The sequence below is a fragment of the Apaloderma vittatum genome, unplaced genomic scaffold (genome assembly GCF_000703405.1).
Source record: "Apaloderma vittatum isolate BGI_N311 unplaced genomic scaffold, ASM70340v1 scaffold16931, whole genome shotgun sequence".
NCBI lineage: Eukaryota > Metazoa > Chordata > Aves > Trogoniformes > Trogonidae > Apaloderma > Apaloderma vittatum.
Window position 1 is genome coordinate 25,055 of NW_009699825.1, and position 19,628 is coordinate 44,682.

Sequence of the window (19,628 nt, forward strand, 5' to 3'; positions counted from 1 at the left end):
GAATAAAAAGGAAGATGTGAAGGATTATGATATTTTTTAGAATTTCTTGCATTTCTCATGTTTTTCTTTTGGAAATGTAGGAAGGAAACTTCTGGATCACCAAATATAATTCCTAGGTCCTGCAGGCAATCATGTTACCTAAAGAATTCATCTCCTATCAACATCTCCTTGAACATCTGATGAACATCTTTACTAATGTTAATGAGAATTGCTACTAATAATTTGCATTTACACACTACTTAAGGATCTTGAAGTGTTCTTTCATATAATATGCTCATTTTTATTACAGGCATATTGGATTTAAATGACTTGCCTAGGGTCTCACAGCAAGCCAGCAGCAGAATGACTTCTAGTGCTCCCAGTGCTTTGCATTAAATCCTGGACATTAACAGCTCACTTCAAAAAGGGAGCTTTGTAACGGTAGATCAGCTCTTGGTGCTGGTGGATCAAATTTTCTACGGTCATGCAAACAAATAAAGAAATTACTTGAACCCATGTAATGCTTCCCAATGTCTGCAAATTCTGCCTTCTTTTGAACTTAGAAAATTGATACAAGTCTGAATAACGCTAAGATAGCCTTTGGCATATGACCAACTATGAAATTTTGATGTGCTAAGCACGTACCTCAGGTCTATACTTTCTGTATGAATACAGCAGTAATTTCTACATTTGTTCCAGGAAAACTTCAGAGTTTACACTATCCCCTGAGTCATTGGAGCCACATTTGAAAACAACAACAACCAAAAAAAACCCCAAAAATGCCACCAAAATAAGCCTATAATAAACAAAAATCCTTAACTTTTCTAGTGGCAGAACTGTCTGGAGAGTTTGCTCTGACACAGGCACATTCCTTGTCATTGCTGTCTCCTCTTACTGGCACTGTCCTCATCAAAAACTAACTCTAAAATGAGGAAAAAGGGCTTTCCCTTGTTTATGGGCTCCTTTTCATCAAGAAAGACGCAATAACACAGAAAGACCTGATTTTTGTGCCTGTGTCAGTGTTCTGGTTTTCTCTAGCAAATTGCAACATTGGTATTTCCCCCTACACTTTGCCCTCTCATCTATGCCTTGTATGAAAAAGACTGCAAGTTGTACCCCATGATTTTAGGATATGATTTCAGGATATGATTTCCAAGCTTTTGCCTGTGGCATCTGTCTCTTTCTACAAGAAAAGCTATTTTGTGGCATAGCACTTGCTCTAACATCAGAGGAACCATCTGGTAGAACAACAGCTACAGGAACACCGATCCCATTCATAGAAAGAGTTCGTCCAACTTGGCGGCGGCTACCCAGGAGCTCTCACCTGTGGCAAATGGTGACATTTACTCCTGCTGGGAATGTGGCTGGGCAGTCGAATGTTAAAGAGGGCCTGCAGGGCTGCCTGTGCTGCTTGACCTTTGGCCAGCTTCTTGCTACGTCCTGAGCCTTCAAATGTTCTCCCATCCACTCGCACTGCCATCACAAAACTCTTGATGTGCTGCTTCTCCACCGTCTCCGACAGGCAGACGTACCGCAGGCCTGACCGCAGCTCATTTAGCAGCACCACCGGATTCTTCTCGCTCTCCGTTTTGGATGCCATCTTGTGCTTGTTTTGCTTACCGTGGCCCATTAAGTCCAGTGTATGGCAGAGTAAGCGCCCGTGACGATAAGCAGTGGAAAGCAACTCATTGTTAACGGGGTTATAGACTGAAAAGTCCTCGCTGTGTGTAGATGGTTCGAACTCCTTGAACAGAGTATCTGGAAAATCTGCCTGATCAGAAGTAAAGTCCGTGGATGGGTTGATGCAGTTCCCCATGGCAAAGTGAGCTTGGCAGGCGTTGGGGAACTGAACAAATGACTTCAGGGCTAGCTCCGCAGCACGCATTTTGGCTTTCTTTTTTGTGGGCCCTGTGCCTTCAAACGTAAGTCCATTTACTTCCACAGCAACAGCAAAGACCGGAGCATGCACTGGCCCTGTCTGGGAAACCATTTTGTATTGTAAACCTGGTTTAAGTTCATGTAGCTGAACCAGAGCATTCTTTGGTGTCACTGACCACGAGACTTTCTTCCAGATGAGTTGGAGTTTGCAGAAATGGCCATTATTGCCTTCCTCTAGGGGTCTTTTTCTCTTACTGCTAGTTGTTCCCCCTCTTGTCCGCTCATTAGGAGATATTGGATGATCCTCCAGGTTGCCAATGTTTCGATTTTCCTTTACTTCTGCACTGCTAGTACCTGTCAGTAAAGAAAGAAAAAACCTTCACATTACAGTTGTCATCACAGTAGCTGACATTATGCCTAGGGCTGGCAGAATAGCCAACAGAGGAAAAAAAGTTAATGACAGATATCCTCGCTCAGCCCTTTTGGTTTTTGTTTTTTTTTCCTCAAATATCTGTATAATGATTGGTTTATTATTTATAGCAGATTTTCTGCATGTCCTGAATGTTTATGTGTCCCTAAAGTTATACTTGTATTAGTCACTAGTCTCCTGTTTTAAAGAAAGATGATGTCATTCAAAGATGGAGCATAACTGATGCATGTGACTTAAATGAACTACTGCATTCTCACCAGATAACTACTAGTAAAAAGTGAACAGTTTGTAAAGTTCCCTTAGGCTGAGATTTGCTCTATAATCCATGTGAGTGAATGCTTATGAACACATTATTAGAAAGCAGAAATGATTCACAAACAGAAAAACGAACAAATGCATATAATAATCTATTTGAAATGAGTATATTGACCAGCTTTACTCAAACCATAGGCTCTTGTGTTGCTAACATCACAAATTCAGCCTAAGAAATGATCTGACAGACATTCTTAGCATTTGAAACAATAATGTGGTCTGGACTCAGACTCCCGTTTAATAAGTGAGCGTCTTTCTGTCAAATTCAATTGCAAATACTCAGCTCCTGCACCAGCAACAACTAATCTTGCAAAAATTCTAGATAAATCTAAATGAAAAGGCAGAGCATCATGATGGGGGTGATTACTGATGTAAAGAATGATCTGTGTCAAAGAAAAGCAAGGGAAGAGAGTGACTGCCAGGAGCGTCAGGAAGGGAATGAAACAACAGTGGAAAGAATCACAGAACGTCAGGGGTTGGAAGGCACCTCAAAAGATCCTCTAGTCCAGCCCCCCTGCCAGAGCAGGATCACCTACAGGAGGTCACACAGGAAGGCGTCCAGGCAGGTTTTGAATGTTTCCAGAGAAGGAGACTCCACACCCTCCCTGGGCAGCCTGTGCCAGGGCTCTGTCACCCTCACAGTGAACAAGTTTTTTCTAATATTTTTGTGAAACCTCCTATGTTTCAGCTTGTATCCATTGCCCCTTGTCCTGTCATTGTACGTCGCTGAAAAGAGCCTGGCTCCATCCTCCTGACACTCCCCCTTGATATATTTATAAACATTTATAAGGTCACCCCTCAGCCTCCTCTCCTCCAGGCTAAAGAGACCCAACTCCTTCAGCCTTTCCTCATAAGGGAGATGTTCCACTCCCTTCATCATCTTTGTGGCTCTGCACTGGACTCTCTCAAGCAGTTCCCTGTCTCTCTTGAGCTGAGGGGCCCAGAACTGGACACAAAATTCCAGATGTGGTATCACCAGGGCAGAGTAGAGGGGCAGGTGGACCACTCTCAACCTACTAGTTACTCCCCTTCTAACACACCCCAGGATGCCTTTGGGCTTCTTGGCCACAAAGGCACATTGCTGGCTCACGGGCATCCTGCTGTCCACCAGAACCCCCAGGTCCCTTTCTTCTACACTGCTCTCCGACAGGTCAGTCCCCAACCTGCACTGGCACATGGGGTTATTCTTTCCGAGGTGCACTTGCCCTTGCAGAATTTCATAAGATTTCTCCCCGCCTACCTCTCCAGTGAATGGCAGCACAGTCTTCTGGTGTGTCAGCCACTCCTCCCAGTTTTGTGTTGTCAGCAAACTTGCTGACAGTGCTCTCTAATCCCACATCCAGCTCATTGATGAATATATTTAACAGCACTGACCCCAGCACTGCCCGCTGAGGGACCCCGCTAGACACAGCTATGGAGGGAGCATCTCTGATACATCCTCCAGTACTCCGTTGAGGTCTTTAGGTCAGAGCCAAGTCCAGAAAGTAAACATGAGCATAATCAACCCATGAAGCAACCTGTCCCTGGAGCGATGCACCTGGTCCCTTCTGGGCAGAGCACTGCCTGGCTGCCTGCTGTATTCCAGCCAGCACTGAGCGTGGAGCCTTCTCCATGGTTTAGTATTTGCCAGGCACAAGCGTGCCACCTGTGCAGCCTGCATGAGTCCCAAGCACAGAGAAGTCTCTGTGGTCCTTAGAGGTCAGAGAATGGTCCTCTCACTTTCTGTGTGGCGTTATTTGGGTTCCTCTAATGCATCAGCTGGCTGCAAGGATGTTAAGGGGTGAGCTGCCAGTTATGCCTCGAGGAGCTTCTGCCTCTGCTGGAGCAACCACTGTGGTTTTGCTGCAGCCCAGTATTAGGCTGGGCTGATAGATACACAGGAACATGCAGAGACTTATGCGCAACGAGCTATCATGGTTAAAAACCTCTTTTATATCCTGACGAGTTGTATTAACTATCAAGAGTTCTTCCCACCCAAGCACTGAGTCTGTACTCAGGCAAGCTGTGTCACAGCTTAGACATGAGCAGAAATCATGGCTCACTTGCATGTGTGGGGGCCCATTTGCAGGACTGAGTCTTTCGGTCCCTTTCCTGAAAACCCTTCAGCACACATCAAGCTTCCAGCCTGTGCCTGCATCTCACCAAAGTTACTTGCAGGGGCATGTGCTGCAGTGCTTTGCTGAGGCAGAACGTGATCTGACAAATTAAGGTCTTAGTGACTGGTTAATTTTTACTTTGTGAAGCTGAGGGGCAAGAACGAAGACAGGTCAGGAAGGAAAGAAGAAGAAATACATAATAGAGAAATTTTCATCATATGGCATTTAGCTGTATAAAATACGACATCTTCAAACCAGCCTCTCTGGAAACAAGATGTTTAAAAGGTCAGGTTAACCAAGACAGAAGGATAATATGGTCCTTTCTCATTGAGTTCACAACTCTATTTATGGAAACTCGGATCTGAAGGGGAGGGAGATGCCAACTTTAACTTTCCTCTATTTAGCCTGGCAGTGGCTTTGGACAGCCATTTTCCACTGTGAACCCTCCTCACATTTCCACCCCAATCAAAATACACCTCTTTTGTCACACACATTTTTTGAAATAAAAGTGAAACATTTTGACTCAGACATACATTTTTGCAGGAAGCAGGTCTGGTTCTGTATTTCACACCTCCTCTCTCATCTTACCTAATAGGTTTTTACAGAGCCAATTATGGTACATAATGATATTGTAGTCAGGAAGCATAAAAAGAAAGATAGTGCTTGCTTCACACAATATTCAAGTTTGAAAAGAGTTTGTATTGATTATGCACCACTGAATAGGAAAACTCAAAGGGTTATTTGTATTTATAAGTCATATTGTCTTATTCCAGCTTCCAGCTGGTTTTTTCTTTTATAGTCAGAGAAACATGGATTTCTGAAGATGAATATGTGACCTTAACATCTGACCTTAATCACCCCTGCTAAAACAGTGTTTAACTAAAAACATGGCAACGTAAAATAAACATTTGTCTTAAATTCTGTCAATGAAATTGTGTTGTCCAGGTTTTGGCCAACAGGGAGTTTGCATTGTCGTAGTGCAATAAATTTAGAGATGCAGGTATAAAACTTCCAGAAATCAGGCACAAAGGACACACGGAAATGTCAGATGTGCGTGATGGTGACGTTCCTGTGCTTATGGTATGTTTTGGCCTAGTCACAGTGAAGGAAATCCATGCAGATATCCTTATAGCCAAACAGATTTCTAGAGGCCCTGATCCTGAAAGAGCTCAGTTCTTCACAGATCTCAGGGAGGCCAAAAGTCATGGCGGCACGTAAATCCGAGGCAGCCTTAATTCAGTGAGTGCCTCAGAAAGTCTGTGAGCCTGACGGACTTGTGAGATACCTGGCAGCTGCCGGGCAATGTGAAATTACTTTCTACTTTCAGGTATCTTTGAAATAGGAGGTCTTTGAAACATGTCTTTCATGAGACCTCTGTGTAGCAGACATAAGATTACCTCTCTAATAGTGGCACATGTACTTCTATTGTGAAAATCGGACAAAGCAGGCAAATGACACCAACCTATGCAAGATAAATACTGTAAGCAGCTGTAATAGAACAATCACAAGCAATTTTAGAAATGAAGAGCACTAAAAGGAAAGGAGTAAGTCAGAGGATGCACACAGGGAAAATGCAAAACTGTGGATGATTTTCAGTCCCATTATCTCTCACAATATGTTTGCTCTTGAGTTCCCAAAACACATTCTCTACATTTGGGGGAAAAGAAAAAAAAGGTTCTCTTATGATGAAAAGGTTGGAGAATAATAAAACTGTAAGGGGAGGAAGTTAAAAAAAAAAGGAGAGAGAAAAATACTGTAATCTTTTGGCAATATTTTCTAATTTATTGTCCAAGATTTCTAAGAACCCCCACACCTCTGCACTGTAGTATCTCCTCAGGTAACTTTATTCATTGATTTCTGCAGTTTCACAAGCAAGAGGAGACATTGCAATCTTGCATTTGCTTCGGTAAGTGAATGGGAGAGAGGAAGGCAGTTAGTGAAATATATTTATTTATGCACTATTACTCAATCTTCTGTCTGCTCTTTCATGTTTTTTTCTTTTTAGTCATTATGCACAGTAGAGTTAACCTAGAGAGTCTGCATCATCAAGAGCTTTTCAGAACTATAATGCATCACTAATAATGACACTGCCTATGCCTCTGGGTCATAAGGGCTCTACAGAACTAGCCATCCGATACTCCACGCTACATTTGAAGAGATAATATTGTTCCTGTTGAAGGTTATTCTGCTGCCAAGCCAACTTCCAGGGAGGATGGGAAAGGAGAGGTGGTAGGTGGCATCTTCATTTTTGCTGGCATCTTAGCTATTGAATTACAAGGAGCAGTACATTATTGAAAAGCTATGATAATTAAAGAACTTGTAAACTTCTGATTGAACTGATAGCTCTGACATAGGAAGTTACTGTCTTTAGAAATGTTTAGTAACTATATAAGTTGGTATCAATGCATTTGCAACAATACATGTAGGACATAATTTCTATTTTTCTGTGTTTTAATATCTAAGCCTTGTTCGACCTGTGGGTGTAGAGTACATTTTTGATGTCCATCTACATCACGTTGACTGCAGAGGTTAGAAGAATTGACCTCTAAAATTTCTGGCACCCTTGAAAGTGAAAAATTTTAAATTAGTAGCAATAGGTATGAACCCAGGAGCCAGAGCCATGGCACCACTGTCCCAGATCAGCTACTACATCAAATGCAGTGCAGGGCAGTCTCCTCTTGCAGGCAAGATCGCATTTTCATACACTTATTGAGTCCACAAAGGAGGATCGGGAACTCTTCTGCAGGGATTTTTAGGTCTGTATTCTTGACAAGTTTATTATTATAAACTTGTAGCTAACACTAGAAACCCATCCTTCCTCTCTAACATGAAAATACACAGATTTGTATTTTTAAACCTTCACGAAAGAAGTCTACTTAAGGGCAGCCTTCCATGATGCCTCTGTTGCTGCTGAATCCTCACCAACAGCTCACGGGGTTCAACCTCTTTAAAACAATATTGTTAGACTTTATTGCTGTGTAACACCACACTGCAAAGGGAAGCTTTACTAGTCTAAAAAAGTATAGAACTGTGCTTAAAGTGGAGATGGAAAATTTGTGGAGGGTGATTGCCACTGCTTTTAGCTCTTCCAGAATGAAGATAATCTACTTTGCCAACCTTATTAACTGAAATAACTGAAATCCATGCATATCTAGTGCAGCTCTTACCAATTAGGAAAATTACTGAAATGACCTAATGGCCTGTCTTAGATGATGCTCAAACTCCAATGCTCTCTATCCAAGTCAGCAAATAAGCACATTCAGTAAAAACCAGAGGCAAGCCAGAGCAGAAATCGATCTCGATACATGCCTTCCTCAATCAGGACCAGACTATTGCTTAGTTTTAGACATGGGAAAAGTCCAAGATGGCGAGAGACACAGTTTTCAAAACTGAAACAGTGGGTTTGATTTTGTGAGGGATTGCTCGGGGCTCTGACTGCTGAAAGGGGATATTCACTATCCTCTTAGAGACAGTGTCCCTGCTGTTTCTCACAGTATGCAGTCAAAAGCTCTGGGGCCCGAGGAGGAATTTGACCAACATGCTCATAACTGAACATGATGCAACACACTGAATCTGGGGCAGGGATTCGTCCTAGAAGACTGCTGCAGTAGCTGAAATCCCTAAGTTGTTGACCGTCACCATCAGCCCCCTCTGCAGCCGCTGGGGAGAGGCATACACCTGCAGAAGGGCGCTGCATGAGCCTGTGCAGATGGCAGGACTGCACAGTGAGATCCCCAGGAATCACATGCTCCTGCTAAGAGGTACACCCTGAATTTGCAAGCATCTGTGTCTGGTGATAGTCTGCCATGACGGCGGCACAGTGTGGATGGAACAATTAAAGACCAGGGACAGGCTGAGGTCTGTGACATCATGAAAGGCAGGCAGGCAGTGAATAGGGAATGATTATTCACTGTTTCATGCAATCCAAGCACTAGGTACAGCAGGCTTTGAAGCACTTTTTGATAACAGACTAAACCACTCCCTGTTCCTGGCTGTTGTTGAGATCAAAATTATCCATGGGCTCTGAAAAGGACTACACAGGTCAACTGATGTCTAAGAAACGCGATGATTCAGGTACAAAGTCTAGCTGAGGAAATTTTTTGCTGGGTGCTAGAGAGATATACCAAGGGGAGGATCTCCATTTAAATGTCCTTCTCGACACATCATTAACAGCAAATGTTGAAGACAGTGTACAGAGTTAAACTTCCTATTCCTAATCCTGTGTGACGTTCTTAGCTATAACTGACTTCAGGGAATGAATAGGGTGGTCATTTTCTCACATGTTCACAATAAAGTCTTCATTGGAGACTGATGATTACCCAAATTTTTATTCCAGTGGTGCATAGTGCCTTTGATACATTTTTCTAGTATTAGTTCACGGATCATAAACCGCAATAATAGTGTCTATATGCTAATAATCAGTAGCTGAAAACGCATGTGTAGTTAACCTGGCATGGCTCCCTTTGTAAAAAAGGCCTAAAGGAACGTGAAACAGGATTTGTATCTGTTTCAGCTAGTGGGACTCTGACTGTCAATACAGCACAGTGTGGGAAGGGACACTCCCACAGGATGCTCAGTGAGCAGAAAAATAGAGGGACAAGTAAACCACTTAACTATCTTGCCAGCATTCTCCTAGGCTCTTGTTAAATTGTTATCATGGAAGAAGGTTCATCTGCTTCTCCACAGCAAAAAAATGAATCTCTTTAAAATGCCAAATTACTACACAGGTACATGTGTGCTATAGACATTAGTGAGATTTATACTGCTATACTAGAAATGAACACTGAAAGATGGCTGATTTAAAATTAATTCATCTTTTCACTTTTTTTTTTTTAAGATTCTAATAGTAACACCTAAAATGTAGTATGTGCCAAGAAGCAAATCTCTGCCTTATCACTGGAGTGTATGTTTGACCCAAGAGAGGACTAGGCAGAATGTGCCCAAAACCAGTGAAATTTGCTATTTCTCTCTAAGAAAACATAGCTCACCCTGTCCATGTGAGTTATTTTAAAGCCTGCGCAGGCACGATGCAGTTTTGGCATTACAGTAGCAATAAGAAACTGGTGTTACAGTGTTTGGCTTGTACAAACTTCCTACATTACCTAAAAATAACTAAGTAGCACATTTGGGAAACATTACGCAGGAGGTGCCTGCACAAGCTCATCATGTGCATAATATGTTTCCTGTGTGTAGTTCTCATATCTCCTTCTGAAAATGTAGCTTCCCTGGGACTAATTTTGAAGGATTTCTAGTTTGGGATTTTTTTTTTTGCCTTTGCTAAGCTATGTAAAAACCTGCCACCCCCTGCGCAGCAGCACAGTGTGATGTCCATGTGATACTCAGCAACAGAAAATAGAGGGCTGTGCTCCTTCACTCCTTTGTCAACTATTCCCCTTGGTGCCGCACCGTATCAAACCAAGGAAGATTAGCAATAACAGGGAAAAAAACCTCATTCCCCCCACCCACCGGCTTTAATAGGGCAAGATGTCAGTGTGTGTCTGGCTAGAAAAGAAACCTATCTGGGGTGTGATACTAATTCAGAAGAGTTACTCATTTGGTTCAGAAGGTTCCCCTCTTTTTTCAATGAATCAAGATGCATTACAATAAGCAGGGCTGGGTAACACACTATAATTGCTTCTAGATGATAAACAGGAGGGCTTTCTGAGGATTATTCACTCCTAACTGCACAATCCCAGACTTCTTGGTGTTTTGAAGACTGGACAATTCCTTCAAACCCAGCAACGCTTTCCTCCAGTCCTGCAGTCACATGCTCAGGGAGCGTCAGTGACTTTGCTCATATTTGAGCCCCCAAGGTGGCTAGTTTTTGGGGTACATCTACTTTATTTAAGCCTCATTAATCATCTCTTCTCAACCTGATTTATTTTCTCTCTTGCTTTTCCCTCCTCCTCTCCCATTATTTTTGTATCACAAAGAGAAAACAGTTTAAGTAGAAGGCTCACTCCTGCTGTTTTTAATCCTGCAAAAATCCTTTTTGTCATCAAGGATATAAAAACAGGCAAAAGATATAGCACCAAAATGTTTTATTTTTAGGCATTTTGAGAAAAACAGGTGAGCAAAATCAGGTAACATCAACAGGAAAGGAAAAGGAGCTCCATAATCCTGTAAACCTGAGCATAAGCATCTCCTTTCTGTAAGAAATCTTTCCTCTGTATTTGTGACACACCATTTACAGCTCCCCCTTGCCAGGGTCTTCACAGGGAAAAGTGTGATGGTGAGCTGAGATCAACCCCTCCTTCACTGGAGACTGGAGCACATGTCTGCACTCAGCATCAGGGAATTTTGTATTTTACATGAGGACTGGGGCTGCCAATATTTGCAAACCCACCTCTTTTCTGCAGTTGCCCCTACACCATAGAGATTTTTATCTTTAAACTTAAGTATTCATCTGTCTATAAGGAAAAGAGACTGCTTACTTAAATTGTCCTCATCCTCCATGGTGGCTGTGCCAGGACTCAGATACTTGAAGGGCGCTATGAAGGTTGACAGTATGCTTACTTTTTCTGGAAGAAAACAAAAGAAAACAGACATATAAAATCAGTATTTTGTCAGTGTCTTCTTATTTACTCCACACTTTTTCTCAGGTGAAAACGCCTTGTCAAGTCTGTTTCTGTTTCTGGTTTTGGTTTCGGTTTTTCTGATTCTACAGCCCCACCAAAATTCACAGATTGCAATACTTTTATTACGGCTCGGCACACGCAAACATCAAACACACATCGCTCCTGGTTTCTGCCCCTGTGTAGCATTCCTTGGCCATGCTTCCCAGCAATGGTGCCCGAGCACTGCAGAGCTGGGAATGTGGGAGGCTTGAGCTGGTCCAGCTGGGAACTGGGAAGGAGGATGAGAGCTGGAGGTGGTCAGCCCTGGAAGGAGGGACATGAGAGCTGCTTCAATAGATGATACCATCAGCTCATCTCCTCTTGTTGCCTCTCCCTGACAAAGGCTGAGCCAGAACTCTCAGAGAAAGCTCAAGTGTTGATGATGCAAGAGAGTACAAAGTTTCTAATTCTTCTAGAAATTACTGATTTGATTTTTGGAAAACCTTTATGGTGTGCACAGGAACTTACTATCCAAACAACAAGAATCTTATTTGAAATCTTTCTTATTCATATTAGTATTAAGTGTAGCTCTTTCTATCTCTAGTTTCTGTTTTTCCTACAGGTAGTAGATGGGACAGAAATTTTTACATCCAGTGCCATGATCAGCCTTTGCATTAGATATTAAGACAGAATGAACAACATGAGAACTGATATCGATTTATACTAGCTCAAAATTTGGCTCAGGGTTTATCTATATGGAAAAGTTGCTGTTAACACAAACGCTAGAAACAGTGACTCTGTGATTCTGTGAAACAGGATATATTAAAGATACATGGGTTATTTAGTCTGTTAACAAGTTTGTTTAGTTTGTTGTTCAGTTTGTTTAAGCTGAATTCATCCTGACAAACTATGGGTAGTTGTCTGAGGACCTACATAAACAGGATGTCTACCTTAGGTAGCAAAAGAAACAGAAACACACCTTACAAAGGTGATTCACAGCTTTGAAGGACTGACTTGCTTTCCTAAAGTACTTCTCTGCTTAGAAAACCTCAGTTAAGTGGAAACGCCCTGAATCCTGCAATTATGAATAATTCTGGGCTCTTGTCTTGTGGCAGAAGCTTCAAAAACCAAATGAAGAATGTCTTTCAAGTTACATAGGAAAAAATATTTCCATATTGATGCGAAAGTATTTATCTGAATTTTCCTAAACTGCCTGGCTACTAATCTAAGACTGGTCTAGAAGGCATTCTGGCTGAAAAGCTCTTAAACGTGTTCAGCAGCACATCTGTTAGCTTTTCAGCCTGGTTCGTTCTACATGTGCAAATAATCCTTGTTCTTGTTAAAGACTGCTCTCAGAATCCATCAAAAATGGCTGCAGAAGTTTGCCCTTGGCTAGGTTACACTACAGCTCAACTCTATTATGGAAAAGCACAGCAAAAGCTGATGGCTTTTTATTAAGTAAATACAATAAGCAGAATAAAGGATTGCCTGAAGAAATCCCTTTTCTGTCCAGAAACCTTTCAGCCCAGACTAATATATAATTAGAGCACAAATTACCCTCCTTGAATTGCAATTTCATTATGGGACTGTAGTGACATCATGGACCAAAAGAACGAAACTATGAACGCTTCAGACAGAAAACTTTCCTACGTCAATACTTTGACACTTTCTGCTGAGGCGCTGCTCACTGAGAAACGTGCCATCTCGGTACGACACTATCTCGGTGCGTGTGAGACTCTCGGCTTGTGATCAGGATAAAGGCTGTTATTCACTCCTGACTTTCTCAGCTGGTTTCTTTGATTAAAGTGAAAGGAGCATAGGCTTTTGGGACCTAATCCAAAGTCTCTATCTGGTAAGGGGAACACTTCAGGTGACAGACATAGGATGAGGGTAGTCCTTGGCTTCAGCACCAGCAACGACTGTTGTGTTGGGATACTGGGATGCAGTGAGCTGAGGTGTTGCCTGCCTGTGCCTGGCTGCTGCTGGCTGTCAGACCTGCGCAACTAACCCTCACGACACTGGATGACATACAGAAACTTAAAGCTAAGAAAATATTTTCATTTCTCAAAAAGAGTTAATCCATTAACCAAGCAATGAGGGTTTCTTGCTGAGGCTGCTAATGTCTACTCCTGCCGCCCATCAAAAATCAAAACCATATATTTTTATACTGTACTATTACTAGGTAAAGTAATATTCTACAATTTAGAATTTTGCATAATTGATAGGCAAGATTTACAATGTGGATTTAAAATTTATCAGATTATTCTCCCTTTTGCCTTAAGATACCATCTTACGCTTTTGTTGTTACTGTTTCCCATCTGTCCTGAAAGATCTTGCTGGTGCCTTTGCTTTGTGTGGCAGAGAAACAGGATGTCTGCAAAATTTACTGCCCTCTCAGAGCAGCAATGGATGGGTTCACGTCAACCAAACTCAGGCAGGCTCTGATAACAGGATATCCTTCAATCAATACAGACAATAAAGATTATAATTTCATATTTCAATCCATTGGTTGAGCAATGGAAGATTTAGTGTGTGTCTGAAAGGAGGAGGAGGGCAGAGCTTTTGAGTGAGCGATGTAAGAAGAGAAGCCCTGTAGTATGCACATAGCACAGATGAATTATTGAGCCTATGGAGGAGGGGAAGACAGATGACAGGACAATTACACATAGGTGTTTACAGAGAAATAATCTGGCTATGTATACAACTATTGGTATGATTGCACACTTCTATCTTTTCCATGCTATTGCCTATTACCATATATATACCATGGGGCATCACTTCAGGTTTCCATTCAGTGCAGAATCATGAAATCATAGAACAGTTTGAATTGGAAGGGACCTTTAAGGTCATCTAGTTCCAACCCTCCTGCTGTGGGAAGGGACACCTCCCACTAGACCAGGTTCATAAAAGCCTCATCCAGCCTGGCCTTGAACATTTCAAAGGATGATGCATCCAACTTCCAGGGATGAGAACAAGTTTAGGAGACCTGTGCATTTACACTCGACAGTCCCCACACATTTTGATGTCCATCACAATTACTTTGTATTTATATTATCTTATGAATAAGAATAAAGGACATGGATAAATAGGAAAAAACCATACAGAAAAATATCTTTAAACTCTCCTTTTTTCTCTCACTCTCTTCTCCTTCTATGATTTTTTTTCCCACAATGAAGCCATGACAGGTAGTCCAAAATTAGAGTGGCTAATTTTGCTTTATAATTATAAATACTCTCTGTATTTGTTTGAGGAAATTATTTATCCAGGCTAGGTGAGATGGTATAAAGAAGAAAACATGACATTTAAAAACCTCTTTTCTCCAGCAAGGCAGAATATATAACCCTATGTTTATGAAAACCAATACAAGGAGCTGTTATTGCTTGCATTACAACTGTACCAAAAGCCTCCAATGAGATGAAGGAGTGATTTCATGAGGGTCTGCATGAACACAAAGCAAGCTGCATTTACAATGGAAACTGAGAGACAAAGAGCAGGTATAGTGGGATTTATTTCTAGCGACCCTGGCCCACTAACACAGGATGATAGCATCATATTTGGTAGTGTACACACTCTAAAAACATCTTCCCAAATGATGCCAAGTGGAACTCTGCTCCAGTACTCTAAACAAAAAATCCACCATTTCTCTGGATGAGAAGCCCATTAGAGGAAGAAACCTCACTATCCTCTGTTTCAGGATGGACATGGATTTCAATTCATGCTTCTAAACCAATATTTTCCAACAGCAAATGGTTAAAGAATAACCATGAACAATGTTTTGATATTAGCCACAGAAATTGTTTAAACAAATAAAAAACAATTGGCCAAGATATGTTTTGCATGAAAATCACAAAATTATTTAAGTAAAGCCTGGCATATAAGGCAGCCAAGTTTCTTCTAAAATTTGCCGGTTTTTGTGAAGTTGCTCTCACTCTGTGGATGCAGTCAGAAGACTGGTCACAGGTCCCGTAAATACGCTTTTATTGTGCAGACAAGAATACACATATACAGCTATAAACAGCATTTGTGCCCTTCATATCTATCAGTATTTAAAGGGCACCAGACAATACGGCTTGATCATCAGACATACTGAAGTTCTTTCACTCCCAATCACCTGAACAAAAGCAATGGGAACAGTAGGAGCTCAACACTTTTTTAAAACAGGCCTTATATATGTTGGACAAATTGTTTAGCTTTAAGAAGAGCAGACTGAGTGGGGTCATGACAAGCATCTTCAAATACATAAAAAAGCTGCTGCGTAGAAGAAAGGAGCAAACTGTGCATTAACACAACTGGAAGTAATGGACTTAAATTGCACCAAGGAAAATCCACTTTAAACATTAAAAAAACCCTTCCTAACAGTAAGGATAGTGCAGCACTGGAACAGAGTGTCTAGTGGGGAGGCTGAGGAGCTGCTGGTGCTGAAGGGCTGTCAGAAGACTGTTGGCATCGTCGGGGTGTTGCACCTTGGACCTATCCCTTACAGTCCCTCTTTATCCCCTTCGACCCCAGTAGAAAAGCTCATCCTGGCCTTAAGGTCACACACCAGGTTCTAGCTCGAACTTGGAAAAGTGAGTAGTATTTGCTAATATTAGCTAATCTCTGAGCAGAAGCTTGTGGCGTGCTCTTTTGCTTGGCAGCTAATGAGCACTATTAATAATTGTGTTTTTTTTAAAAATGCAGCTTCGGAACACAAGAAGGATTAGACAGATGGCTACCAGTGGTTTGCCAGATCAGCATTAGCAATGTTTTACTGAATTAGTTTCATTCTCATATTCTAATTGATTAGTGTAAGCTACTTTACTTGTTAGAGGTTTCTTTAGTAGTATTCTTTTAAAAACACAATGTGGACATTATAAACCAGTCCTAAATAATTCATTTGGTTTACATGGAGTATGAAATTACTCAGAAAGGGTCAATTCTGATGCAATAATATAAATTCTTCTGCAAAATCTCTTGGAAAAAAACCCCCAACCTTATTTTTATTTCTCTAAAGTAGTATTTGCAGCTACTCAAATAGTTACATTTTGTGTAAGCTACGTTAGCCTTGATTTATTGTGAAAGGAGGGGATACAAGGAGAGAAGAGAGCCTGCACATCTGGAGATGATTCCCTATCTTCCTTCTCATATCTTAGTCAGTTCAGGTTAGGGCTGACAGTGATTGACAGCACGATGGGATTCTTTACACAAAAGAAAAATATGGCAAATTTGCAGGGAAAATAGTAATGTCTTTAAAGCACAGCACTTACTGAGAAGAGCTCACAGCCTTCTAAATTATGGCTTGCACAGCCACCATACTGCATCATTTAGTTTATGCAGCCAGTTTCCAGATAGGGATTTACTTGCTTGGTGTCAGAATCAGCCTTTACAGCCAAATTGGAGAACCAGCCACTGAACTGTGAATGACCAAGTGTGGAGGGCTGCAGCGGCATTGCCCAGGTGATTTTGGCTTCACAGACAAGGGGGACGGCTCTGTGCAATGCCTTTTTATACCCACTCTGACAAAGCTGGGCTGGGGTGCCTGCGGATCACCACCACACAGTACTGGTGTGGCTGGGAGGACCACCTCTGTCCATCCCCTCTGGTTGTGGTGTTTAAGTTAGAAATATGGTTGTCCTAAACACCTTCAAATGGTTTGTGTTTCTGTATGGACACAGTGACAGATTTGGCACAGCTATATGTCTGGTCCAGTTTGGTGCCTTGCATTGCACAGGGTAAATTCAAGCCTCCACGTATATTGGTGAGGAGATATTAACATAAGCTCATTCCTCCTTGGTTTGCATTTTTGTCTCTCACTGCTCCCCTCTGAGATCTGAAGACGAAGCCTTGCTGGCAAGATGAGCTCTTCAGAGCCAGCGGCCGATGCAATCAGAGCAGTGTATCTAACCGAGCAGCCCAAGGGGAAAAAAGAGCCTGTGTCCTGGAGGACATGAAAGGGTTAAAGTATGTGGGACTGCTTCTGTCTGCAGACATGCTGCATAGCATCCTTAGGAGTGAGGCCTCTGAAGTGGACAGTTACCAAAGCTCTGCTCTTAATAACTGGTTTTCAGTCCAAGGCTTTTGTGATGATTTCCCACCCTGGCTCATGTGAGAATGGTAAAGAAAGCTTTTCTTGGAGGTAGTAGAGAAACACATTGAAATAAAAACCTGTCTGAATAAGACTTTTTGCCTGGAACACTTTTCTTAAAAGCACAGAGACAAGGGAATATTCAGATTAAGGAATTTATGTTTTTAAAAGAAAAAGAAAAATGTATTCAGCATTACTGGTTTTGCTCTCAGGTTCAGTAGGGACCTGAAAAGATGATGTGAAATATCAGAACACTTTTTTTCTTGTCTAATAACTAAAAGGTAAGACAAAATCAGGAACATTTGGATAGTCAGTGTTGCAGGCGAAGGCCTTCAGCTGCAGGAGGCAGGTTGTGCTTTGAGTTAGAAGTCAAAGGTGTGAACCCAGAGCCATGAAGTCTGCCTCTGAAACAGGGCAACAAGCTGCTCAGATGCAGTGCCCATGCAAAAAAAGCACCTGCCCCTGTGCCTCACCTCAAAGTCCATCATGGCCTGCCAAGTGCAGGGGTCTGCTGTAAATAGATCTACTTGCTGCCTCTAGCATTTATTTATCTAGTTCTTGGGGCAGAGAATATCTGTCTGCTCTATTGTTGTTTATCATGTTAGCAAAATGGGATCCTGAGACGAGAGCTCTGAAAGGCCATTATATTAAATAGCAATAACAGTCTATGGTACTGTGATACTGCAGAGAACCCTGAAAGTGAAACATCAGCTGGCTCAGGGGGCTGGCAACTGGACTAATCCTTTTACCTCTGTGCATCCTCTTCTGGCTGTTTACCCACCCAGAACTGCTACCTTTGTAAAGCTTTTGCAGAAGCTATGTGAAGTATTTTGGCAGTGATGATCCAAGCCCTAATATGCAGCAGCAGGTTCATTCCCTGTGCTCTGGCTGCTCTGCAGCCGACCAGGACCTCCACACATGGCCATGCTCATTTACTCTGAGGTCAAAATAACTTCTGGTTTATCACTTAGGAATCAGAAATGGCCAGCAATAAAGATTTGCATGGATCCATCCAATATGATTTGAGATACAGCATATATCCTCTGGGATATATTTAATTGATGACATCATGGGCCTTACCCAATGTACGCAGCACTTGGGACATTATTTTTTTCCCACAGTGGCATGTTCTGCAGCTCTCTTCTTCTTTTCCAAAACGGAGACAGTGGGTTTTAGCTGTAGTTTGCAACATGAATGCAAATAGGTGTTTGAGCATGAGCAGACAAATGTCAGAATCTGTACTTCAGCACTCCGTAATAGCCCACTCCAAGCTCCTTTACCATGAAAGACTATTTACAGAATGAAACACGTTGTGTTGTGAAATATTAGTTTCTTATTACTTCTAGTAAAGAGCAAAGTAAGTAAAAACACAAGGTGGTTGATGGATTTTTTATAAGAAAGGCACCGTGTATGTGTGTTGTTCTCTATTAGATTCCACAGAAATCAATCTGAAATCTAGTTCAGCCTAGTAAAATTAGATCTAAAACTATTTAATTTTGTTGCAGGAGTGTTTTTGTCTCCTGATGCCTTGCTTGAGGACACATAGAGATAAAAATTCTTGAGTTATTATCAGTTTATGTGCATCTCCGTCTGCCTATGCCATTTATGTATTTTCTAAGTGATCTGTCTGTGGCTTGGAGATGGCAGTTTAAAAATCATGTCTTTGCAAGCTTCTTATACTATTTGAACATTCATTTTGGAAATATTTTTAGTTTGGATTTTATAAGTTGTGACAAGCTTTTTTTTCCCCTCTTTTTTCCCTCTCTTTTTTGGGAAGTCATTACTTTAGAAAACAGGAGAAGCACAAGAGAGAATAACTGCATAAAGATCATCCATGCTCAGCTTCTGTGCTGAAGTTGTACAATGGAGATCATAAAAATGGCCAGTGGATTTATTAAGCACAAAATAAATCTGCATAATTAACACTACATATGACTATTAGATTGTATGCCAGATGCATGTAACACAGAGCATCTGCCTACACATTTAAGGCAGATTCAGTCACAGGGGAAACTAGTTTGGCCAGTATTAAGGTGAACAGGCTAATTTCTCATTAGGATGTGCCTACATACAAGTCTGCATCACTTAAGGAGACTTAGCTAAACTTGGACAGAAAACTATATGAAAATGCTCAATTTGACTTGAGAGGTTTCCCCATCATAGAATCATAGAATGGCCTAGGCTGGAAGGGACCTCAGAGATCATTTAATTCAACCTCCCTGTCATGGGCAGGGATGCCTCTCAACTAGATCAGGCAACACATGGGGAATGAATGGGGATCGAACCCGTGACCTTGGTGTTATCAGCACCAT

The 19,628-nt window shown here is 41.6% G+C and overlaps 1 protein-coding gene across 1 annotated transcript; it reads right to left on the bottom strand.

Moving 5' to 3' along the window:
- Positions 1–1,303: 1,303 nt before the first annotated feature.
- Positions 1,304–14,406, bottom strand: LOC104280794 (double-stranded RNA-specific editase B2-like; the record flags this gene model as incomplete). The annotated part of the gene is made up of 3 exons (XM_009878559.1): positions 1,304–2,211; positions 11,130–11,216; positions 14,373–14,406. Coding segments are annotated over 3 exons (1,029 nt in total), but the record flags the coding sequence as incomplete, so codon positions are not given.
- Positions 14,407–19,628: the final 5,222 nt, after the last annotated feature.